The sequence below is a fragment of the Cyprinodon variegatus genome, unplaced genomic scaffold (genome assembly GCF_000732505.1).
Source record: "Cyprinodon variegatus isolate N-32 unplaced genomic scaffold, C_variegatus-1.0 Scaffold80, whole genome shotgun sequence".
In the NCBI taxonomy this organism is placed as follows: Eukaryota; Metazoa; Chordata; class Actinopteri; order Cyprinodontiformes; family Cyprinodontidae; genus Cyprinodon; species Cyprinodon variegatus.
The window spans coordinates 1,546,187-1,572,227 of NW_015150533.1; the positions used below are offsets into that span (position 1 = coordinate 1,546,187).

Genomic DNA, 26,041 nt, shown 5'->3' on the forward strand with positions numbered 1-26,041 from the left:
AACACCAAAAAAATAGACTTCAAAGACAAAGGCAATATAATTTCTTTGGATAGTAGCCAGCTTTGCATCTCTTCCCAAAAAAGCTGCACAGCATTACAATAAAAAAAGAGATGTTCTAAAGTTTCCACATTCTCTTCACAAAAAACGCAGTTATTCCGATCAATATTAAATCTTAATCTCAGATATTCGTTCACTGGGTAGATTTCATTAAAAATTTTGAAGTTGACCTCTTTCACTTTAGGTGGGAGAGGAAATGTAACATAGTTTTTTCTTATTTTCTTAATTTTTTCTATTTCAAACTCCTTCAGTGTGTACATTCTTTTAACTGGGTTAGGATAATATTCTTTTATTAAAGCATTCCTATTAACCTTGCTGGTGCATTTGAAATCACAGAAGTTTGATCCATCAATGTAAAGCTGTCTCAGTTCAGGGGAGACTGCAGAGTATCGAGTATCTTCTCTAACCATTGATATCACAGAAACTGGTATGGCTTTTAAAACTCTCTTATAATATTTAGCATTACAGTGAAGTTGGAATTTACATTCTCCAAAAATGATTTAGCACTTTTCTGTTCAGAAATGAAGCTATGTTTTCGTTCATAAGTTAGGCAGTTATTTAGTATCCAAGCACATTTATATATGAGCATCTGATCCTGTCAATGGAAGTGTGTTGCAATATTCTATTACCTGCAGGAATTTGGTAATGTTTAATTTTTAAGTAGAATCTATTTTATAATCATGTTATTTATCTAAACTCTCACATCTAACCACCAGAACCTGCACATAAAAAAATGCATAGCATTTTTGCAAATTAAGTCAAATCAAGCAGATCTAAATACCTTTAGCAAATTACTTTTTGGAATCTTATTTGAGAAAATTCTGGGTAACTTCTTTTCACTTACACTCCAATAAAAATACAATGAAATATCACGTGACCCCGGAAGAAGAACTGTGTGTTGCTCTCAAAATCTTCCCCCTTGGAAATACCTTTTCAGCACACATCTGCTAACAAGATAAATGTTCATTAAAATCCCGTTTATGTGTGCCTTGTAGTCTAAATTTAAATGTCGGATTTAGTAGAAGAGTGGAGGGTCGTTCGACGGGGAAAAGGGGCATCAAGACAATTTAAATCTAAAAAAAAAAGTCCGTCCTCCGCTGCATGTCTTGAGGAACAGCTGGATGTGGAGAAACTGATCAGACGGATCAAAGACACGGTGTAAGAAATTAAGCTCAACCGCAATCCAGTAAATACAGTAAATATCCCACAGAATACATGAAATCAGACCAAAACCAAGCTTAGTTTTTAAGCCCAGCTTAGTCCCCTTTACACACATTTAACTCTGATTTTATTTTGTCTCCTTTAGTTCCGAGCTAAGCGCTGAGGAGGTTTGGAAGCAGTGGAAAGGTGAGTTTGGTCTCCATCTAAATATTTACATGGCCACAGAACCCTTGAACCTTTTCATGTTTTATCTCACAAAACCATAAACCTGTAGGGGACTTGTAGAGTATGTAATGCAAAATCTGAAGTAGTAGTAGATTATTATGATAAATGTATTTATGATAAATTAACAAACCCTATAACGCCACAATTTAATGTGAAATAATTTATTGTGTATAGCTTCTCCAGCAGGGCTCTATAGCTTTGCTTATGAAGGAACTTCCTTGCAGCTTTTTATCATATTTTGTCATATTTTATCTCTAGATCAGCTTCTACTGACAACTTCATCACCTGATTGGAGACCTTCAGGCAACAGTGAGACAGATGGCAATCATTACAAGAATGCAGAGGGAAGGACAGCACGCCAACATGTGGAGTGTGTGTGTTATGGCCTTGGCACCTTTTCTTCTTGTGTCTCAGCCCGCTACCAACTTGCCATGTTGCTGCTGCTGCTGGATGCAGGACGGGTGAGGGAGTCAGCTTCTTCCTTTGTTATGTCTAACATTTTAGATCCAGTATTTGATTTCAGTATTCATACCTTTCCTTTTGTAGATTCCCCTGAAGGATTGCTCTGTTTACGATCCTGCATTCTCCTCTGCAGAAAGGGACGTATTGAGAGGGCTAGGTTTGACCGTACTCACAGAAAATGAGGTAAGTTGTTGACAGCCGATGTGTTTTGATCATTCAGGTTTGTGATACAATGTTAGATGGGCGTTTAAGATTACTGCATTGCCTTCTAATACGTAAAGTGGATCCAGTATGTTACAGTTTCACTATCAAATCAAAACTTTTTAGATTTTTTAGTTTATTTAGCTTGTAATTTTTTTGTTAGACAAGATTTTTTTACAGTATTAAACTGCTGCTTAATTAATGAATCCCTTAGTAGAAAAAAAACGCATCTTAATTTTGTTATGCTGTGAAGGAGGGGAAGCGCCTGGCCACCAAGCCTACCCTCTTTTATCTAATGCACTGTGGAAAAGCCCTATACAACAACCTGCTTTGGAAGAACTGGAGCCCACGCTGTTTGCCACTGGTAACAATCATCGGAAATTGCTTCAGCGGAATCAGGGAGAGGTTTGTACAAGGAATGAATGAAATTAGATGGTTTGGAAATGGTGGCTGAGGTGATGTTCTCTATCCTATTACATCCAGGACCATTGAGAGGGAAATGAGGCAGGATTACAACTACATCAGCAAAGCTGTGGATTGGTGTGAAGAGAGACTGCTGCCGTGTCCTACCCGACTGATAGACGTGTTCAGTGATACAGCAGTTATCACTTTTCCTTCAGACCGATTGAACAAACTTCCACAGTCTACTTGGACAGAGTCACCGGAACCGCAGTACCACCATTGTTCAGATTTAGAGATTATTCTGAAACAAAAATCCATCTCAGACGCTCCAGAGACAGAGGATAGATGACAACAGATGTATTTTCACATATAACATTGATGTAATTTTGTTTTATGCCCAATTCCACAGATCTGAATCACAGTGACTTTTATTCTGTGGCTTATTGGATAAAAGAACAGTATTTATTACTCTCTTTCAATCTGATTTAACATAGGCTGTGTTAACTCGATCAATGTCTGCTTTGAAGTTTTTCTTCCCTGTTTATCATTATGTTACTTAGAAGGCGTGGTATCAAACAACACTTCTATACTGTGAAGTTCTGACAGTTGACATTTTCTGCAGAAGCTGACTTAAAAGAAGGTGGTGCCTACATATCAGAGCTGTAGAACCTAAATTTTGGTTTATAACATACATTTTAGCATCATTCTCACTAAGAAGGACCCAATAAACTAGACCATCTAACCCAACTGAAGACAATGTTGGTTCCATAGCTGTTATCTTCAGCAAATGTTGCAAAATGAAATGGTTGTTAGGCATGTATCCAGACTGGTAAATATATACCATGTTGTGTGAAACAGCATCACTCTATAACACCCAACTGGACCAAAATAAATATTTTTTTTTAACTTTTAAGATAAGCCGGGGGTTGTGGTCTAATAAACTACATAGATGATGATTTTAATTTTTTCAGTTGCTGAGTATTTTTTTTGCTGGAAGATGTCATTAAAAGAGACCCAAATAGTGCAACTCCGAGATTTGATTTGTTTATAAAATCTGTTAGAAAATGGCTTTTGTTTTCTATTTCATACAACAGTACTACAATGGCTTTTGTTCACATTTAGCTGTTTTGTCATATTGCCTTTAGTCAGAAAAAAAGAATCAATAAACAAGTTATGTTATGAATAGAAAAGTTTATTACAGCAGACTGAAAAACTTTGTCTAAAAGAATGCAGACAAAAAAAATGCAAGTTTCTTAGATCATCTGCGACAGTGAAACATCTCAAACATGAAGAAATACTCGACGTCTTTCTTAATACTACCTCCCCATTGTTTTGATCAAGTTACAATCTAAATCCAATGATGGGTTCCTCTTACAGCAGGCTCTTTGAAAACTCGCCCCCACAGGCTTGGTGTGTTTTTACTCTTCAGCTGCTCCATTGGCAGTGACACTGTTGACTCCATTTACTGCCTTGCTTCCTGCCCCGTTGTTGGATTTTGAAACAACATCTGCCCAGGTCAGTTTACTATTAAGGGCTGAAGGGCTGGGAACTGTGTCGATGTCCTTGTCGATTGTGCCATTTTTCACCCCCGAGGCAGACTGGATCTCCCCTTCATCCACTGCCTGGACCACAGCTTCTGTAACTCCTCTGTCAGCATCTACATCAACTTTCCTGGCCTGTTTGTGTGGATCAGTTGGCTCCACCACGTGACCGTTAGCTAAGACGCCTGCATCGCTCTTAGCAGACGTGTCCTCCAGCGGCTGCTGCTGGCCCTCACAGTCTTTCTTCCCTTCTTTGTTTCCTTCGTCCCCAGATTCCTTCCCAACTCCACTCTCTTTTACTGAGCTTTTCTCTTCTCTGTTAACAAGATGCGAGTTAAGAGGCCAGATTGGGAGCTTGAATCCCAGTTCCTTTGCTGCTGCAGCCTTTCTTTCCAGGTGTTTCTGCTTATACTCCTGGAATCTGTCACTATAAAGACAGGAAGTTTAAAAAAAAATTGGTATCTCTTATTTTTAAATATTTATAACATAAACTATTGCTTTTAAAGATTATGATCATAATGCACCCGTTATTTAAATAGAAACAAACTATGTAATACTTTTCATATATCTGGCTCACATCTAAGGGGAAACATTTTGAGTTTGAGTTAGACGTCAAAAGCATCTTTTTCTATTGTGTTACTGTTTATTTAAATTCAGCTTAATTTATTTAAATAGTACCAATTCACAACACATGTTCTCTCCAGGCACTTGGCAGCATCATTTCAACCAAATATGACAGATTAATTCAAAGTTTCTACTAAGAAAAACCCTGCTGATTGCATTGAGTTATTGTCTTTGCATCATGCATTTGTCCTGAATGAGCATGTGGCTTCAGCTGACATTTGCTTGACTTCCCATGCATTCTGGTTGTGAGCAATCCTCACAGCCAGGATGCATGTAGCTACAGTATAGAGGAGAGGAAAAACTCCCTTCTAACAGGGAGGAAACCTCCAGCAGAACCAGGCTGAGTGGAAGCAACCTTTCGCCATGATGGAAAGCGTCCTTTTAAGTGTTGTTGATCTCATGTTGTAGTATATCTGCGTAGCCCTGATTGAACACCTTATGGTGTTTTTATGAAATTCTCAAATTCAGTTCTCCGACATTTGGTGAAAAAAATATATTGTCCCCTTAAAGCTTGTTTCAGTTTTATTTTCCTAAATATTGACCTTCAACTTAATTGTAATATCAAACACATAGTAGCAGAGTAAGTACAAAAATAAAGTGGATAATGTATGATATCACTGGAAAGAAGCAATCCAACCCAATCTGGCTATTTAGGAGAGGACCGTTATCCCCTAAACCAAATACCTGCTTGTGCAGCAGGTTCTTAATTCTATGAGTCTGGGAGTATTTAGGGTTTTGTTACAGGAGGTAAAACAGAACCAAATCTGTGGTTAGTTACACTTAATTACTAAAGGAGATAAAATAACTTTCCCCATAAAGTAAAAAAAAAATCCTCCCCTTAAAACCACTTTTTATATTTAGGTAATCTATGCATGATATTCAAATTTGTTTTAGAATTTAAAAACATTTAATGAATGACAAAAACAAACAAAGAAAACAAATGAAACAAATATTTAAGCGAATAACTTTTACATTAGTCTATAAATCCGGAAATGTTTATCCTGTATCCCTGTACTCTTTCCTTTTTCCTCACCTCGTGTTTCCTCTTAATGATTAGGGAATATCTTGTTATTGAATAAAACTCTATTTTTGGCCAGTTAATAATTTTTTATGTGTAATTTCTGATTTTAAACCATCCAGTCTCATTGAAATTTGTAAAGTTTTACCTTCTTGTGATCCTCCTGATCCCTGTAATCAGAACCATCTGCTCCAGAATAGTTTCAGATGTTGGGCTCAGACACTGAAACGAAAAACAACAATCTGAACGTGTTTTTACAGCTTCTATAAACAGATGTACTCATGCTCTGATGCTTACCTCCACAGTTTGATCAGCAGAGTCACTTCCTGCCTGTCTGAGAGTTCGTTCTACTTTGACTGCCTGCTTGGTTATGGTTCCCAGGAACTCTTTGCTGCAGCTTGTTTGTTGGTGATCTTCTCCGAACTAGAGGAGGAATTTAGGGTCAGCAGACATGCACAAAAAAAAAAGATCTTTATTCAGTCGGCAACAAACCAAGGCTGTAAAGGCAGAGAGGGCTTCTTTCTCATGGGTCATGGCACTTCTGTAGTCTCCTTTACTGCACATCCACTGGGCCAACAGGTGGTGGCTGCACAGAAAAAAAAAGGAGGGTTACTTAAGCTTTATAAAAGACAAACAAATTACAGTAAACATGCAATACAGAAATGTTTCCGGTGTGAGCTATAAATGACATCCTACCTGAGGGCAGTATGCATATTTGTGGCGCCGAAAAAGGAAGTGTTAAGTTTCAGGGCATTTTTCAGAAACTGTCCTGTTTGGTCTTCTGTCAGCACCAGGCCGAGGCAGCTCTACAATATACAAGAGGAAAACATGAACTATTAGCAAAACCTTTACTTCCTCCATTTATTACTTTACTGCTTCTACTCACATCCAATGTTGCAGTGTACGGATGGTCTTCTCCATGGACTGTCAGCATTAGGAGCCGGGCTCTGAGAAGACATTTCTGAGCCAGGGTCGTCTCCCCTCCAGCATATGCATAAACAGCTAGCAGAGCCTATAAATCCCACAAAAATGATGATGATCATAATTTGGACAGCTAGAACCAATAAACCATCATATCTATACATGAGTTGTACTCACGTATTGCTGTATGGTGTTTGGATGGTCAAAACCAAGCACCCTCTCACTGATAACCACCGATTTCAACTGAACACTGCGAGCCTTCAGGACAGAGAAGGTCAACATTTAGTTTTTAGTGTAATTAACACTCTTGAAATACATCTGCTGTGTCATAGCATGTAATAGATGAATAAACAGGTAAGTCTATGGAGTGGCAAAATATATATAAACTTTGAACCTTTTGCCACTTTGTCAAATTACAACCAAAGCATTTGATCTACTTTATTTTTATGTATATTATTAAATAACTTAGTGTAGTGTGTTATTGTGCATTAAAAGGAACAGCAATAAAAAAAAAATTTTTTTTTGCAAACAAAAGATGTCAGCACTGAAGTTAATTTGTATTCAGACTTTCTGAGTCAAGACTTAGCAGAGGCAATTTTCATTGCAACTAAACCCACCAATTTTTAGGACTGTAGGGCTTTTTAAGGATCAGAAAATATGAGATGTGAACATTAATTTGTACAGTCTTGCTATTGATTGAGCTGTTAATCTCTGCACCTCCTTCAGAGTGACCTTCGGGCTCTTGGCTGCCTTTTGGTTGATTCTCTGTGAGGCCTTCCATTTAGTGTTGACAGCCATCTTTTGCTGGGTTTGCATATTTCCACAGTTTAAAGGAATTTATTTTGAGATAATTGATAGCACACTTATCTGTCAGATATCAAAAATTTTGTTTGGGACTTAACTTTTCTATACTCATCTCCACAGCCTTATCCCTGACCTCTGTTGTGTTCCTTGGTCTTTGTGATTCTTTCCAATTTTTGCTAATAAACCTCTGAAACCTTGGACTAGGACTTGTAAAATATATATATATATATATATAAAAAAAAAAAAACAATCTGCCATTTTAAGTTTATCTGAAATAATCACTACTTTGTGTTGGTCCATCACATGAAATGCCAAAAAGACAGGTTGATGTGGCTTTTATGTGCCACAAGGTAAAAATATTTTGCAGCTGGTTAGAAAACCTTTATTAAGGCAAAAAGTAATGTTACGCTGATTAGACAAAGTTATGTTTAAATGGAGAATGCAAATGAAATACCTGTAACATGCAATCAGAAGCAGAAATGTTGCAGTGTTGTCAGCCTACCTCAGCTGCTTTCCCCCGCAGGTAGGTCACTTTGGCCAAAAGGCTGTTGCAGTAACACGCCTCAGGGTCCAGATCATCACACACCCGGCCGTACAGATAAGCTGCTTCCTTCAACTGTTCGTGGGCCTGATCTAGCAGGCCTGCATGCCAGAACAGGGCAAAATGGAAACATTTTTTAAAAGCATCTGTTGGACATATACATTCATTAGTGTTAGTTTTTTTTTTTCTTGTAAACATACCCTTTTGAATGTAATTCTGTGCAGCACGGAAAGCTCTAGATGCATCCACAGCCGGTGTGTTGATGTGTTTAACCACAGGGAAGATGTTAAGGATGTCGTCTGGACTCATGGGAGCTTTATTCTGGCTGTCTAGGATGTAGTCCCTGAGTCTTAACTGGTGAAGATACACAGATAGATTTATAGGTTTTTCTTTAGGAGTTCATGTTGCTTTTCATCTATCTGAAAATTTCCAACATATAAAGGTGTTGGTCATATATTTGGAATATCATGATAAAGTTGATTTATTTTATATATGCCTTTCAAAATGTGGAACTTTAATATTATAATAGTTCTTTAAATATAGACCTATATGTTTTAAGTTTTTATTTCTTTGCTGAAACCAGTGTGGGAGTGGGAACGACTTTTAACCCTGGCATTTTTCCATCTCCTATTTGTTTTGTTTTATTATAATTTAGTTTGTTGCAAGGATTTTACAGTTTGAAGAAATAGAAAATTAAACCATATGCAAACCGTCACAAGGATGTGCATGACAAGGAAGGGCTATATATATATACTGCATGCATCATTTAGGTACTTAACATTGTAATACTTCTTGAGCTCCTTGAGTTATTTATGGTCACAGGAAGGTGCTTTGGCCGGAGAGTAAGTGTTGGGACCGGTATGATTTAAGGAGGGCCGGCCCTCGCACGATGAAATTAAGACCGGCCCACCGGGAAAATGCCCGGTGCCACAGATTACCAGTCCGAGCCTGGCTGAAACTAATCAGAAAAAAAGAAAAAAAGAATTGAGTCTCTCAAAGAGATAGAGTATTACTTAATACCAATACAATAAAGGATTTCTAGAAATGTTGGCCTTCTAAAAAAGTATGAACACGAAAAGCAATATCATGTAGCACTCGGTATTTAGTTGGGTCTCATTTTTCCTGGATTACTGCAGTAATTTGACGTAGAGCGGATCAGTCTGTGGCACTGCTCAGGTGTTATGAGAACACAGGTTGCTCTGATAGTGCCTTTCAGCCCTTTTGCGTTGTTAATTCTGGCATATTGCCTTTTAATTTTAGCACTAACCCATACAATTTCTATGAAGTTAAGGTCAGGTGAGTTTGCTGGTGAGTTAAGAACAGGGATACCATAGTCCTTAAACCAGGAACTTGTAGGGTTTGCACTATGTGCCGGTGCTAAGTCTAGCTAAAAAAATGTATCTGGATCTCCATAAAGTTGGTCAGTAGAAGGGAACCTGAAGTGTTTCAAAACCTCCTGCTAGGAGGCTGTGTTGACCTTAACCAACACCAGCAGATGACATGGCACGCCAAACCATGGCTGACTGTGGAAACTTTGAAATGACACCTAAAGGTGTAGTGGAGGATTTTCGTGAATCTTTGAAAAGACCCACCCTCTCAACTTTAAAAACAAATGCTCATGCACAACCCTGTACCTGCTCCTGAGAGGGAATGCCTATTAAATGCGCGTGAGAGCATGCATGAGCCCATTTCTCCTCGTGCACGCTATTTTTTCAAAAGAAGATTTGCATTTTTTCCATCATGTCAGACTCATCACTGGTAAGTGAAAATGGGGAAGAGCACGTAGGATGGCCTTATGTAAACATATCACCAGAATGATTAACAATTAGGAGGACCACTTATTTTGATGAAATAAGAACATCCTCAGCTATACCTTTAAGCAACATGGATTCTGTGCCTCCAGGTCCCGGAGTCTGGAGGAACACGACAGCTGTAACTCATACCTTGCATACATCCATGCTCGCTGGTCCATAAAACACCGACTCCAGCTAAAGTCTGCTCTTTGTGAATCTTCCCCACATTTCTGTATGGGTCCACAATCCTCTCCACGGTACAGTAATCCATATTTATTGAATATTTTTCCTTCTTTCTGCCTCTTTGTTAATATGCTTATTCTGCTTAATTTGGAAACAAAGCTCTGTGAACAGCCAGCGTCTTTAGCAATGACAGTTTGTGTCTTGCCCTCCTTGTGCAAGGGGTAAGTGGTCTTTTGGACAACTGTCAAGTCAACAGTCTTCTCCATGATTGTGCAACCAACAGAATTACACTAAGAGACAATTCAAAGGTCTTTGCAGGTGTTTTAAGTTAATAAACTCAAATTTTCTGACTCTAATGGATTAGCTGTTAGTTACACTAATCTAACTTAAAAGAAATAAACACTTGAAATATACCACTCTGTTTGTGATGAAGGAATATTATATATATAATTCACTTTTTGAATTGAATTACTGAAACCAATCAACTTTTTAATGATATTCTAATTACATGACCTGTATGTGTCTAATCTAGAATGCATTGCTTTAAATAACACTGGTAATATGTAGGTTACCTGCACTCCAGTTTTTAAACAGAATTCTCTCAGCAAGGAGAGTTTCTGAAGTCCATAGTGCTCCACCAAATGATTCGGACCAGCGCTATGAGAGGATTGCAAGGGTTAAACATGAGCTTTACCTCTGCTTCACAAACAAAGGTGGTGAACAGGTCCTCTCACCCAAGACTGTCAGAGATGTCATATGTTTTAACAGCGTCTTGGCAGACCAGATTCCACAGCTCAGATCCAGTGAGCATGCTCCAGGGCATGCTCTCGGAGGCCCCAGCTGCACGGCCACGTCTCCTTGACTTTTTCCTCACCTCTTCCCCGACAGGAGAGGGTATGAAATGGTGAACCAATAGGCAACCAAGGAAGTGACTGACTGCTGTAGAGAGGCAGGACATATCCACACCCTGCAAAGACAGAAGCAGATGCTTAGCAGAATTCTTTATGCAGGAACATGCCTGTAGCTACAGTGTCAGTCAGAAGTTGACATCCAGCTTTGCAAGTTTCTGATAATATGATTCACAGCATCAGAGTTAGACAAAGACACACTTATGGATATATTAATGCAACACATTAACCATTGCTTCCTTGTGTAACATCATGCAAAAATAAAAAGAAGAGGGGACCTTGTTCACCACTACCAACTTTATACTTTCCAGAGGCCTCAAGGTTTCTTACAATGCAAACTAAGAGGCATTGGGGAATGGAATGCAAGAATGTCTCAAGTAACCCTGACAACATGGGGATGTTCAATCATCGTCCATTTCAGGAACTTTCCTCATACTAGAGATGAGCAGGTTTTAGTTTGAAATGCAAATCCACCCCAGAACAACAGGAAATGATGCTGGTTGAAGCTTGTAAATAGATTTATCTATCAACAAGGATTCAAAGCTACCCAGAGAGGAAGAAGCCATTACTGCAAAAACAGCATAAAAAGCCACATTATAGGTAGAACATTCACACTGTAACAATGACCTTTTCTAGTCGATATTTCTTTTCTGATGAAAACTAAAAGTAACTGGTATGGTCTTATGACCATTGTTACATTCGGAAGTGAAAGGACAAAGCTTGCATGACTTAGAACATAATCTTCGCTGAAAAATGCATGGTGCAGCATCATGTTCTCTGGGTCTTGCAGCAGTGTGGAACAGTGCACTTACATTGTAGCAACAAAACACCATCCAGGAAATCAAAGCAGGTTAAACATGTATAACATTTACTGATTTTTATGAAAAATAACAAATCATAGAGTAACTCAAAGTAATAGGATTTTCCACCATGTATTGACATAATTATTTAAAAAATAAACTCATGAACAACCCCTAAACAAATCTTAAGGTAAACCCCTAGAAAAGACTGAAAATAATGTGACCAAAGAGTTATTTTGAATACAGTTGTGTCCAATAATTTGTATCGCCGGTGTCTGTAATCAGTCAGTGGGCCTATATATATGGCTATAGGTAGTTACTATGCTGTTTGGTGACATGGTGTGTACCACACTCAACAGAGGAACAGAGAAAGCAAAGGAAAGAGTAGTCTTAGGAGATGAGAAATAACATTATAGACAAGCAAGTTAAAGGTAAAACTATAAGACCATCTCTAAGCCGCTGGGTGTTCCTGTCACTAAAGCTGCACATATTGAGAAATGTAAGATCCACGGGACTGCAGCCAACCTTCCTGCATGTGAAAGCAGGAGGAACATTGATGACAAAGCAAAGAGACGGATAATATGAATAGAGACATGAGCCAAGAAAAAACTTCTAAAGAGATTAAAGGTGAACTTCAAGCTAAAGAATATCAGTGTGTGGTCCCACCATATACAGTATTATTGGTTAAGCCAAATTAGACTAATGAGAGGTGACCAAGGAGGAGAAATTTGATGAAAACCAATGAGAAAGCCAAATTGGATTTTTACCAAACTCCATATTGATGAGCCTCAAAGCTTCTATCTGCAATGGCACATGATCTCTATGTTCACAGATGGAAAAATGAAGCATATGAAGAAAAGAAAAGCAGCCCCAGATCTTTAATAGTCTGGTCCTGCTTTGCTTCATCTGGCACAGGGTACCTTGAATCTCTAAAGGGTCCAATGAAATCTCAAGACTACAGAGCGACTCTAGAGATAAATGTGCTGCCCAGTGTCAGACAGCTTGGTCTCTGTCATACTGTAGGTCATGGATATTGCAACAGGATAATGACCGAAAACAAAAGCTAAAAATACCCATAAATGACTAAGAGGAAAACATTTAACTATTCTGAAGAGGCCTCCTATAAACCCTGACCTAAATCAAACTGAGCATTTTTGGAAGGAGCTGAAACATCCTTAAAACCTGAGACAACTGGAACAGTTTGCTCATGAGGAGTGGATAAAATAATTCTGAGAGGAACAGAAGTTGTATTGACAATTACAGGAATCATTTCATTGCAGTGATTGATTCCAAAGGCTAAACAACAAGATATTAAGTTAAGGGGACCATCATTTTTTGAAGCAAGGTCTGATTTTCCTTTGCTTATTTTCATAGTATTTTTATTTGATATTACTTATATCAGATTCAAGTTATTTTTTTTGACCATTGTGGGTTTTCCATCATTAAATGAGGGATTGTAACTATGTTGCCCATGTATGTCATGCTGCAACAAGGAGACACCTTAAACATGCAGGACAGGGGAACTTAAAGGTAGGGGTTAGGAAACACTGCTGTAGGACTTTTATGGGCAGAGCTCAAAAGAGTTGAGGGAGCATATATGGTTCTTGACAAGAGCTATTATTTATTTTATTTTCACTGTTTTATTTTATTGATGATTTTAGAAAGAAAGATGATTTTGCCCTTTTAGCTTCAGTCATATTGACATAGAATCATGTTTTCCTCTGCTAGATCTGAGGATTCCAGAGCTGCACATGTTTTTTGGTTCACTTAATATGTTTAATGCTTAACTATTGCTCTGTTTTTTTGTTTTGTTTCATTCTATCCCAAACAAAGGGGTCTACGAACCAGACTCTGAGGTCTCATTTAGAAGACATTTCACCCCTAATAAAATCTATGCATGTATGCAAGTCTTTATCTCACCTTGAGTCCTCTACCCCTCCATTTAACCATAACTGGTCCATACAGAGCACTGCATGAATGTCATCGTGTGTTTAAATAAGCCAACGAGTCACTGTTGTTTCCTGGTTACCTCGACAAACACAGCCAAAAAAAAAATGAAAAAAGTCTCCTTTGATCAACGCAGAAATAGATGTGTTGAGTGAGGTAGTGAGCCAGAAAATATGTTTTATAGCCAGAGTGAATAAAAGGAAGTATTATCATTGACACCTACAGAGTCTGTGGACATCCAGGCAGCATTGTGGTTATGGTTGGCTTTGATATCTCTGATTTATGGACAATTTCATGGAATTATTCTTATCTGAAAAGTTTCCTCAGGCAAAGAATTAGTTGATTGTTAATTAAAGGTCTGTGGCACATTTTGCACTGGTAAGAGCTGTTTCTCAGGAATCCCAGAGGGGTTAACAGCTTGAATTAATAAAAAAAAAAACATGTGGGAAAGTAGCACACCTATCTATAGGATTTCATATGAAAAAAAATTGGCATGTTTTGGCTACATGATCTTAGTATTAAGATGTTTAGTTTACTTAATCTTTCAAGTATTATTTTGGATCTTTAACTGACTGGGGGATGAAGTATCATATATCTTTCAACCATATAAAAAATTATTTAGATCTATAATTCATGAATATATCAAATTCGATATATACCCAGAATTGCTTATTTTTTTATATCTATTTGTGTTTTTTAGAAACATCTAACAGACTACACTTTCTTTTTTAACATGGGCACACTGTTCTCCTTTTTTAAAAACTGTGATGAACAGGAACGGCGGGGCTAATAAATCAGTCACCCTTATGGCCCAGCTAAAGCCCTGAAATTGCATTTCCTCCTTATTCTCCAATTTACAGAGAGTTCAACATATTTAAAACATCCATCACGCATCATTAAGCACTGGTAGTTCAATGGTATTTAAAGGTTACCAGAAATCTGTGTGAATTCCACAAACCTTGTTGGATTTATACAATGGAGGAATGTGATGGTGAGGAAACATTTAAATATGGGCTGAATTATGGTCGGCTCAGGAGTGCCAGCACATGCTAGACTGCGGTTACAAAACAAACAAAGTTAATCTTTGATTCAGGTTTCATATGAAGTGAAATTAAATGTCTGAGAGAATTATGATGTAATCTGGCCTCAGCTTCCCACCTCACCAAATCCCAGCCTCTCCTAAACTAGCTTTCCCATACGTATGGTCAGAGTTTGGATGAAGCATCACATATTTCATAGATCACAGCCTTTGTATGAAAGTCGGCATATGCAAGTTTAGAGACAGTTCTGTGCATACCAAACTTTCTAAATGAGACCCCCGCTCGTAAACAATGAGCCAAAACTACAACTATTATTAATTACCATCCATATATCAAGGACTGAATGCATTGGAAAATTATAGCAGTCTTTACAGACAGCCACAAAGTACCTGTAGAAAATGGTTGAAGACTCTTTTTGCTGAGCGGATGAAAATTTCACCAATAGTTGATCTCTGTATGATACAAAAAGACAGATAGTAAAAATGTTAACATAGCAGATATAGTTAGACTATTTTACATTTGTCAGCTAAATGTGAAGAAGTGAAACAAACCAATATGTGCCGGAGGCGCTCCTTGTGTTCTGACTGGTTGATAGCCTTGACCACGTGCCCCAGGTAGCGCAGGTTGATTCCTCTCTGGTGCAGCGCCTGTTTCAGAGAAGCTCCATCCATTGGCGCCTCATGGTTTTCTAGGCAGCACTGCAGCTATAAAAAGCAATAATTATAACGTATTACACTCTGATTTGATGGTCACACACATTTCTCCTTGACAACTTCAAGAAATTGGAAGCACTGGAGACACGTACAAAGTCTGGTATCTGGTGTGTGATGATAAAAGCTGCAGCTTCTCTCAACAACTTCTCCTGGAGGTTTGTTGCTGCACTCTCAGCAGGAGGAAACTGGATTCCTGAATGATAAACAAAAGAAATAACAGTTTTAGTAATGATCTACTGAGTGTTTGTTATGTCTGAAAAGGCATTTTTAATTTATATACCCGGAGAGAAAACGTTTGGGTTGAAGCGCATCTCAAAGATGATGTCACTAACTGAGCCCACGTCTCTGCATGCAGCCCGTACTGCATCAGTCGCTCGAGAGTCACCTAAAAAAAAATAAAAAAATTGGTCAAGAATAAAATGTGTGCTTTTCGATGGACAGAGCTGTATAACTGTAAAATACTCCTTACAGGCTGTTGCACATTCTTCAAATCCTCCATTCTCATCCATCTTCTTCTTCACAATTCGGGTAAACTGACAATGTCTGCAATACCAAAAAAACATTTAAAATCGATGAAAAAACAAGTTCAAATTGAATTCACAACATTTTCTTCCACATTAAACTCACTTGTGCTGAATGAACGCTTGCACCAGCTCTGGCCTCAGTCTACAGAGAGCATGAGGAAAACTTTTAGGGAGCCCAGTCGTGCCCTGATAATTCTCTGGCCAACCCTCTTTCTCATTCCTGTTGCTGTTCTCCTCATTCTCTTTACATTTTTCGCTGCTTTGCTCATCTTCATCGGCTATTTGATTTTGTGTTTCCCCCTCTGGACAGAAGTTGGCATCAGCTGGGAAGCTCCTAAATACATCTAGTATGTAGAACCTCCCATCAGCTCCCAGTAGCCCCTGAGCATCGGCAGAGGTGAACAGAGGTACACGGTGACCCTTGGGAGCCACAACAACATGTCGCTGGATGGACAGACTTTTCGCTGCGTGAGCCAGCAGGCCTAGCAGCCGTCTACGGTGAGGGGATTCTTGGGGTCCTGCATTCACTCCATAAAGCAAACCTCTGAGGAGAGAAAAAGAAAATAAATCCAGCAACAAATGCACACAGAGGTAAAACATACTAAAAGCGCTAACAGTAAGTACCTAGAGGCAGGAGAATCTTTCTGGTCCTGCTCTGAGCTTTCAAAGCCAGGAGCCAGACCCTGGGCTGACAGACGCACTCCTCTGTAGTCCACGATAGCTGTGGGTATGGTATGCAGGCCCTGGAGCCCATCTAAGTCACTGTAGGCCTGCACACCTTTAAGCTCCAACCTCTGAGCTGCCCTGCAGGTGGGAAGATGATTATAAATATGAAACAACTTTGTGGAGTAAATCCAAACCATTGCATAAATGGTGAGGGGTGTGCTCATTTGCTTCTGTCACAACAGCCACAATGCATAGCAAAAATATTCACCCCCGCTTAAGAGATTTACACTGTAAAACAAAAACATTTATGTATTTTATGAGGATTATATATGTAGAGTAGTCTTTATGACACATTAAAAATATTCTTCAAGTTATCACTCTCTGAAGCTATTATAGGAGTGAGAACTGGAGGTGATTTTTAACCCTGTGGACTGGATCATGATCTTTAACGAGTTTTTCCCTAAATGTAACTCAACCTCCAAAGACGAAAATGTTCTCGGGCACGTTTAACCTTTAAATGTAAAATACATAAAGAGAGATTTACTTATTTGTTTGGTCATGCAACCATATTCAAAGTTTATAAAAGGGGGTACATTCTGTAAAGGTCACCGGTGAAACATTTCTGCTCACTTCTTCTTTCCGTCTCCTTATATATCCCAGACAATCTATTTGACGCAGACACTAAGTCTCTCTTACTACGGTAATTATTTTATTTTTGGCAAAAAAAAAATTCCTTTACTGAGGTGGTCAACTCCCCAGGTCCCTACAGTTGAACAGAAACTAATTGTAATGTCATTTCTCCCTAGAAGAGGAAGGCTAAATTTTTTTTCTCATTTTATTTTGTTCTGCTTATTTCACACTTGCCTGTCTCCTGTCATCGTGTCGACTTTATACGTATGTCTGTTTGTGTAGTCATGGATATTTGTCTTACAGGTATATGTATAATCCATATATTGCAGTGCTCAGGCTAGTTTGAGACCTTTTTGTTTTTTTCTGTTGTTAGTTTTGTTTTTCCAATGTCTGTACTCTTACAACCAAGAATTTACCAAACAGTAGTGGTGACATACACCATCTGAGCTGTGGATCCTGAGGCTCATCCAGTATTACAACAGCCCCCTTCACTGCTTCTCGAACATGTTTTTTTTTTAAGAATTGTACCTCAAGCAAACACTTAGTTAAAGTCTAAAGTCACTTTTATACAGAAAGTTAATAAAATTATTTGGGAACTGCTTGTTTACCTCAGGTACCAATAGGAAGTCATTTAGAGGCCAATTACTCTTGTCAACTCTTCAATGTGGGAAAGACAAAACCATTAAAGTCAGATAATGCTGTGTTCATTTTATTAGGTCAAGAAATGTCCATTAGAAACTAAAAGCTCCTGGTCATGGCAATGCTTAATCATCTATGAAAAACACCAATAAGATTTATCTTCTTTCCCCACTGTTGGGATCATGGTAATGAAGTTGCACAACATATCTTAAGCACAGTCCCAGAGAACTGCAGCATACTCTTTCACAAGTTTGCTAAAAGACATTTGACATGTATTACCTGCGACCCCGCTCACCACCGAATACCGGACTTGTGGCCCCCTGACTCATGAACAGACCTCCCCAGAGGAAAGCTGGGTCCTCTGGGTTTCCATTTACCGGCTCGACAAATCCATCTACCACAGTCTCAACTCCCTGCATAGCAGTCCTTACAAAAGCACTGTTAATCTGGTTTTTAAAAAAAACAAAAACAAAAAAAAACAAACAATGTAGAGACATGTTTGAACTGCATTTGTTTCAGAAGTAAAATCTGTCAAGCTTTTATTTCTAACCTGTAGCAAAGTTTTGTCTCTCTGGATTCTTTCTTCCAGACTTCCCTCTGGGAGATCTCTGGCTGCTTGTAACTCCTCATTCCAATCTGGTGCCTAAACATAATAAACAGTTGCCTTAGGTATATATTTATATACAGCATATCATATATATATATATATATATTAGTGCTTTTATAGTTTATGCAATACATCCACAAATGAAAACAAATCAAACCTGTGCTGCTGCCTGTTCATCCACTCCCAATCGACTGAAGGTGTTCTTGTGAACACGAGAGGCGCAAGGAGGCCCAAGCCAGCACAGCGTGTGGTAAGGAGTGGGCATCGCCTCTACTGGGAGCTGCTGTGGTCTAAAAAGGGAAAATCATAATGCATCAAACTCAGCTACAGGAGTTCAGGCAGCTTACAGTGGTATATAATATTACTAACCTGTTTTTTAGTGTAGTAAAGGCTTGCTTGAAAGTAGGGCTGAGGTGGCACAGCAAGTCCGTGAGACAGTGACAGATAGGAGAAGATTGTGCAGGACGGGGATCAAATAAATCTTCAGTAGACCTAAACATGATAACAAGAAAAAAACTGACTTGTATTGTACACTTAAATGCAACAATCTGTACATACATGTTTGTTACACAGGTAATAATACCCTTTGAACATCTCCTAATGTAATTTGCTCAGTTACAACCACAGACGTCATTGCATTTATTAAATTTATCTAATTTATCTTTAGAATTAATAACGTATTTTAAAATTTGAATTTTGTTGTATAATATTGGGATCTGATGTGACAGAAAAACACAAAGTACTACGTTAATGGCTTTCAAGTTATTTTACGAACATAAATCTACTTACTCTAGCAAGTATTCTTTTTACCCCATTGGATAAATATTTATTTGGAACTCAGATTACAGCAGAAAGTCTATCTGAGTATGTCTACTTACTTGTAGCCCAAAGTTTAAGCTTCTAAATTTTGCCTGAACTTTAACACATATAATCCATATTCTGTCACGCTTTATCCAAGCTGTGCTCGAGAAGAGTGCTGCTGCCTATCTTCAGCTGTCTACAGGCGAGATGCAGGGTACACCCTAAACAGATTGCCAGTCCATCGCAGGGCAAGACAGAGACACACAGGACAACTATTCACACAAAAACACTCACACCTAAGGAGAATTTAGAGAAGCCAAATAACCTGACAGTCATGTTTTTGGACTGTGGGAGGAAGCCGGAGTACCGGGGGAGCCACGTATGCACAGGGAGAACATGGAAACTCCATGCAGAAAGAACCCAGACCGTGGCGTGAATCGAACCAAGAACCTATTTGCTGCAAGGCAGCCGTGCTACCCACTATACCACTGAGCAGCCCTAACCCATAATATATATTGTAATACTTGTATGTTTAATTCTGCTCGGGTCTCAACTGTTTCTCAACCAAAGAAAATATTTTTAAGGCTTGTTACAAACACACACACACACACACAGAACACCATTGTGCCACCAAATTGTCTTACAATGCGAAAAGTGTGTCTAAGGATGAAGTGCAGGGCTGGTTTTTCATCACAATAACCCAAAAATGTGGTATTGTTGGACAGAGCATTTTCTCCTGCATGTTTGCTGTGTTTGCTAAATGATTTGTTGCAAGCATAAGCTTTATCTGGTATTCTTTCATCAATGGCTTTTAGATTTCTTGTGTCTTTCTTTCTAGTTGCTTGCCAACAGATTCTCCTACCTGAGCTACCAATGAAATTTAGGCAGTATTTATTATTATCTTTTCCTCGTCAAGCCTATCGGTTCAGGGAGACGGTCAGCTCTTTGTTAGGTCAGCAGTTGTGTGATGCTTTGAAAAGTTCCTCTATTTTCAAAAGGCTGAGGTTTTGTTTTGTAGCCTACTTCTGCTTTAACCTTCTTAAATTGTATCCCTTCTCTCGAACCTTTCCACAAATTTCTTCCTGGTCTATTCCCTGTGTTCCCTTGTCTTCATGATGAATATATTTACAAAAACTACTAAAACCTTGACTGAAATGTGTGTTTGGTTTAAAAAAAATTATAATAAGTTTAAAGGGAACACACATGGAGGCTATTGCATACCCTAAATGATAAAAGTTCGGACATAAGAATGTTCACCTGTTCAGGAAGAAGCCTTTTGGACAGGATGTGATATCACAGTGTCGACCCTCTATTGTCGCCACTGTGATGTACATGAAGTCCCCCTGCAGCTTCCTGTGTCCTGGAGGGGGGTGCCAGCAGCTAAGAGACAAGTCCTTCAAATAACTAGGAGCCTATTAAGACACAAATAAAGAGAAGGAGGGTCAACTTGTGTTTTACTTGATTCAAACTAGTCAAATTCCCAGACAATCTTGTATAACCCCACCTCTGTTTGAGAGCTGTGTGGTAACAGAGCCATAAGTGGTCTTTCTGAGGAACCAGGCAAGAGGTAATCAGGTGGAGCTCCATCCTGGTTTGCTGATTCTCCCTTTGTGTTGCTTAATGAGCGCTTCAGGCTCTTTCCATTCGCTAAGTTTGATTCTGTATGAGGAACAAAGAGAGATTTCCGAATGAATCAGGCTTTTTCTGTTGCCCTCTTGTCTCAGTGGACGGCCTTTATGCATTTACCAGGTGTGTGCGTGAGTGTCTCCAGCACACTCGGTGATCGCCCTTCTCTTAGTGCATCATGAGGGCCAGACGCTCTCAGTAGCTCCACAACCCGAGCCAAATGAACCCTTGCGGAGTGGAGGGTATAAGGCTCTGCAGAGACATGCATTGGTTAACATAAGATTTTAGCCTGACCCTCTTTATGAAAGTCACAGTGGCGTGTGAAAAGTCTAATGAACCTGTGAAATGAACAATCTGCTCACAAAGCATCCAGAACATCCCTCTTTGGACATTGACCTGTTGGCTGAGATGTTTACATCTCAGTTTAGAATAATAACATCCATCTATTTTTTTTTTTTTTTTGTGGGGTCAGTGTCTATTCCCAGCAGTCAGTAAGAATTAAGCCACATACTAAACAACTCTGCAGTTTGTCACAAGAAAACTAATCATGCAAATGTAAACTCATAGCTAAGGTCAGATTAGAAAGACTGCCAAACTTAATGTGCATGCTTTTGGACTATGAGAGGAAGCCAAGGGACCCTCACAGACCCTGTAGATGATTGTTGAAAACATGCTTTAGGCAAAGAGGCCCAGGCTAGGATTTGACCACAATACATTATTCCTGCAAGACAGCAGAGCTAAAACTGCAGCACTGTGCCATTTTCAAAAAAACAGGCAAACAGAAAACAAAAATGCTTTTATAATTATGTGTTTCAGTAAACTGACTAATAAAGGGGAAAAAATACAATGAAGGCCCTGTCTGGTGTTTCATTATTTGAACTGTTCAAGGAATGGATCCATTGGCTGAAGTGCAGTAGGCAGGCTGATTGAGAACATCTGGGTCAACCCTACATAAATACCTGGCAGCTGTGCAGAAGGTGTCTTCAGGCTGCAGACTTGCTTGTTTACTTGTATAATCAAAAGTTGCATTTGACTTTATCAGTTCGCATTGAGATGTCTGATTTTACAGACTTTGTAAACCAGAATGTTTTGGTTTTGTCAATACATTAAACATTTATAAACTCTTAAGTTATGAAAATATAATTAATATCTGTTTTAACTGTTTCACTGTGCTTCAAGTAAAAAAACAAACAAACCAAGAAACTCTATATATTTTTATAGCATGTATGTTAAAGACATACAAAACTAAGTGAACAATTGTGAAATGGAAGGAAAATGATATAGATTTTGACATTTTAACAAATGGACATCCTAACAGTGTAGCATACATTTGTTGAAAGTCAAGAATTAATAATTTAAAAGACAAATTTTTGTTTCAGCTTTAAGTCTTTTGGGGTAACTTTGTAAAACCTTGCATCTCTAGACCCTGCATTTTACAATTCTTTTTCGTAAAATAGCTGAAGTCTAGTCGGAGTGACTGGAGAGCTTCTGTGAACATGCATTTTGTTTTGTTAATTGGTTTAAGTCTGGACTCTGGCCCCAAACTGGCACATGAATTTGCTTCCATCTAAAGCATTCCATTGTAGCTCTGATGGTGTTCAGGACTTCTTTGTGTTCAGCTCCATCTTTCTTCCTGTCAGCTATGACCTTCTGACTGTTCCCTCCTACAGCAAGCCATTCCCACAGTGGGATGCTGCCACAGTCATGTTTTACAGTATAGTGAGTCCAGGGTGATGAGCTGTTTTCTATCACAACATTTTCCTTGTAGGCAGAAAATTATCTGATAAGAGCACTTTCTTCCATGTGTTTCGGTGTCCTCTTACAAGGCTTGTGGAAAATACCAAATTAGACCTTCATCTTTTCTAAAAGAGAGTTGTTTAAATAATAGTTCGAACACTAAATTCTCCAACATGAACTGTCGATTCCTGCAAGGTTAATGCTATTCTTACCAATTTGCCCGATTAGGTGAAGGTCTGAATCTTGGTTGCCTTGCAGTTGCACCATAGTTTTCCATTTTCAGGCAATGAACTGAGCAATGCCCCGTGAGAAGTTCACAACCTCAGATGATCTTTTATAACATATCCCACCTCAAATGATGAATTACTGCTGTATTACTTGGTCCCCATGAAGCTGCTTGTCCGCTAATGCTCTTAAACAAAGCTCTAAGGCCCACGCAGAACAACATTATTCGTAGTCAGATCCGTTTACACACAGATGGACTTTATTTGAACTGTGCATGCAACTATTTCCTCTTGATCTAATTTAAGGTGTTTCGGGGAACCTAATACATATTGCAAAATGGGAAAGAAGTTTTAGGGGTCAGGATATTTTTCTAATACTTATATAAACAGCTAATCAGAACTGTGATGAATCCACTATGACAACAGATTTAAGCATTTCTGAATCATGCAGTTGGTGTGAATTCAAACAGAGTATATCAACTGAAATTTAAACTAAATATTACCTTCCACTAGTCGAATGAGAGCTCCTGACTTAAGGCCCTTGATGCCTAGCAGTTCAGCAAGGGGATCCAAAGTTGCCCCAGCTAGAGCTAGAGACAAGTTGGAACGTGGACACACCTCATTCCTCGAAAGCAGGGCCATCATCACATCTTGAACGAGCCAGAACGCATTAACCTAAATGGTACGAACACAGAAAGAACCTCATGTAGCTTTAAACAGTAGCAACAAAACTGAATCAGGAAATTCAATCTCGCCTTTCATTGTTGTTTGTTACCTGCAGTTCAAATGGCTCTACTCCTGCTCCTTGGATCTTCACAGGAAATGCTGTGCTCTCCTCTTGCTTGATATCAACAGTATCATCTCCGCTGGGTGGAGAGATTACATCTATGTGCAGGAAAGAATGGAGAAAGCCAAATTAACTGTGATAAAATACAGGGTCCAGTGAAAGAGGAGAAAACAATTTGGTTTATTATTTCTCCTGTCCCCCTATACCATCCATGATGGTCTCTAGCTAACCAGAACTGGAAACAATGAATGAAGGGGGAACAATCATGGCATAGCATGCTTACATTTTATCAATGGATTAATGTTTTTGAATTAATCTTTTTTTTAATCACTTTTACCTAATCCGAGGAGTCTTTATGTGTAAATCTATTTCTTTATTTTACAAAAGAACATGGAACAAACATGTGATTTACAAGGCAAATGGGGCGTGGCCCAATTATACACACACATGTGGTGCCAGAGGGAAAGCAGGACTCGGCGTGTTCCTTGAACTGATGTGTGACTAAACCTGATGGATTTTCCTTCTGGTGTTCATGTCATCTCCAGGTGAAACGACAGCCACACCCAGCTTTATTTTAGCAAGCACCAAAATGTTACAACTGAAAAAGAAATTTAAAACCTAAAAGTTTGACTTCTTCTGTTGAATACTGAAGGCATATAAGACAACAATCCTGATCTGTTTTTAATTACTGTTCTTTCCACACTAAATTAGCTGCTGATGTTGTCAATCTGGATCTGTTTTGCTATTGGAAAGCTCCCAATAAATAGGTAGATGTTATTGGCTGAAGGAACGCGCCGCCTCTTTGGAATTTAAGGGAGCATCATTTATTCTTTACAGGACCTACTGCTTTATTACAGTTGCAAAAAAACTAATATTGTGCCTTTATCTTTTAGAGCTACCTCTTTGATTCAAAAACACTGTTCTTGGTTATGTCAGCAATTTAATTTTTTGCTTAGCCTGGACTGACTTAGACTAAATTTTGCAGAAATCAAACGGCAATAACAAAGTAGTTAGAGGTTATGTTTAAATTTGTTATGTGAAAAAGGGCATTTTTATTTTTTTTATGTTAATGAAATGAGGTACAAGACACCACATTTAAACAAAAACAAAACACCTGATAATCAGATGAATCAGCACTTGGATTAAGTTAAAAAAAAAAACGTCATAAAAAAGTTTAAACTATTTAGAAAAAAAAATTATAAAAACTGCAGCATTAAATTTATAAAATGGTAATACCACAAGTAATTTAAGTAATTAAAAAGTCACAAGCTTTAGCTCTTAATGCTGTGCCAACGTTTTTATTATTTTATAGGAAAAACGCTCAGCTGAGTCGAATCTGACATGCACTGAAACCTAATGCACTCATTTATCTTTGTAAAAGGGGAGTGGTGAATGTTCAGAAAGGTAAAGAAGTCACACTGGAGAATGTCACCTCTTCTGCTCATATTCTGTTCTTTACAATGAGCATAAATGGGTGGTTACAATCAAACTGAGGGGTTTAAGCCATTTGTAAGGCACGTGTCAGTGTTACAAAATGCTCTAAAAGTACACTAAATGTGCTGTAACTTCTTAAAGAGGCTAGAATGTTAGCACCAGATATGTTAGAGCGTCAGTCAGTGCTGTGCCAAATCTCCCACCCTACTTCCACACATTCTTCACAAGGGAAAAGAAGCTGCTAAACAGAAAAGAAGGAAGGCATTAAAAAAACACTGTGATTATAGGGATTACTTACCAGCTTTGACTTGATTTTTTCCTCCTCCTTTTTTCACTTTGTCCTTCATGGTTGGAAGTTTTTCCTCTCTGTTTCTCCCTGAAAGGTCTGGTCCAAAAGCTGCTGGAATGGGGAGGATAAAAAGGAAGGTTGATTTGTGCAGCTGGATTGTGTGTGTGTGAGAGAAACAGAGAGCCCAGCGGAGTGAAAGTAAACGGCTCACTGTTCAGCACTGTGACTCATGCCCCTCTTTACAAGGCAAACTCAACTTATCTGTTCCCAGTGTGCAAAAAAAAAAAAAGCCACACCCTCTTATTGCTCCACACTGCCTCAGAAACTTTGCTGGACTGGGTGTGTCTTTGTTGTAGCTTCACTCACTCTTCCTCCCTGAGGCATGTTACACTCCTCCCCCATCAGCCTTGAAGTAGAAGTGAGAATTGTGCACAAAGCTTTTGGCATTTTAAACAGTTATGAGTTTTCTAAAGAGTTGTTTCTTCATTTTGTCAGAAAAAGAAACTACGGGTGGAACTTTGCAATTATGAAAAAGTATGTATATAGACATTCTTCCACTACATTAGGGAGTTTGTCCTGGGTGCAGCCGACATGCTGCACTGCTCATCAAGTAAAAGTTTGCAAAAAAAAAAACACAACCAAGACATGGCTGAACTTCCAGAGTTGGGTGTATCTGTGTGATGTGGTTCCTCCTGATTGTTTAGTGGACTACACCTACTACGTCGGTTTTTATCAC

General features: G+C 38.7%; 2 protein-coding genes across 2 annotated transcripts; one reads left to right on the forward strand and one right to left on the reverse strand.

The window, feature by feature from the left end:
- Nucleotides 1–956: 956 nt before the first annotated feature.
- On the forward strand, nucleotides 957–2,923 carry srrd (SRR1 domain containing). The gene is given in 8 exon segments (XM_015373043.1): nucleotides 957–1,215; nucleotides 1,364–1,404; nucleotides 1,702–1,904; nucleotides 1,990–2,088; nucleotides 2,360–2,511; nucleotides 2,590–2,845; nucleotides 2,848–2,865; nucleotides 2,918–2,923. Coding segments are annotated over 8 exon segments (927 nt in total). The 5' UTR covers nucleotides 957–1,063.
- A 757-nt stretch (nucleotides 2,924–3,680) lies between these two features.
- Nucleotides 3,681–25,567, reverse strand: LOC107083679 (clustered mitochondria protein homolog). The gene is made up of 28 exons (XM_015373080.1): nucleotides 25,315–25,567; nucleotides 23,571–23,680; nucleotides 23,299–23,470; nucleotides 20,955–21,086; nucleotides 20,713–20,867; nucleotides 20,466–20,620; nucleotides 18,777–18,899; nucleotides 18,565–18,697; nucleotides 18,351–18,443; nucleotides 18,080–18,246; nucleotides 16,490–16,669; nucleotides 15,969–16,409; nucleotides 15,811–15,884; nucleotides 15,622–15,726; nucleotides 15,434–15,534; nucleotides 15,180–15,332; nucleotides 15,018–15,080; nucleotides 10,668–10,900; nucleotides 10,506–10,590; nucleotides 8,158–8,311; nucleotides 7,919–8,058; nucleotides 6,790–6,870; nucleotides 6,578–6,703; nucleotides 6,388–6,497; nucleotides 6,184–6,277; nucleotides 5,989–6,114; nucleotides 5,840–5,913; nucleotides 3,681–4,476 (listed from the first exon to the last, which is right to left on the reverse strand). Exons 1-28 carry the CDS (start codon nucleotides 25,361–25,363, stop codon nucleotides 3,927–3,929), a joined length of 4,179 nt encoding a protein of 1,392 aa, XP_015228566.1. The 5' UTR covers nucleotides 25,364–25,567; the 3' UTR covers nucleotides 3,681–3,926.
- Between the last annotated feature and the right edge of the window lie 474 nt (nucleotides 25,568–26,041).

Bases quoted from the DNA above. Each gene is read 5' to 3' on its own strand.
- LOC107083679 (XM_015373080.1), bottom strand. From the start codon at position 25,363: ATGAAGGACAAAGTGAAAAAAGGAGGAGGAAAAAATCAAGTCAAAGCT. The intron at 20,621-20,712 runs GTGGGGTTATAC...GTGTCTTAATAG, and splicing joins CACACAGCTCTCAAACAGAG to GCTCCTAGTTATTTGAAGGA. The intron at 6,871-7,918 runs GTAGGCTGACAA...TCTGTCCTGAAG, and splicing joins TGCGGGGGAAAGCAGCTGAG to GCTCGCAGTGTTCAGTTGAA.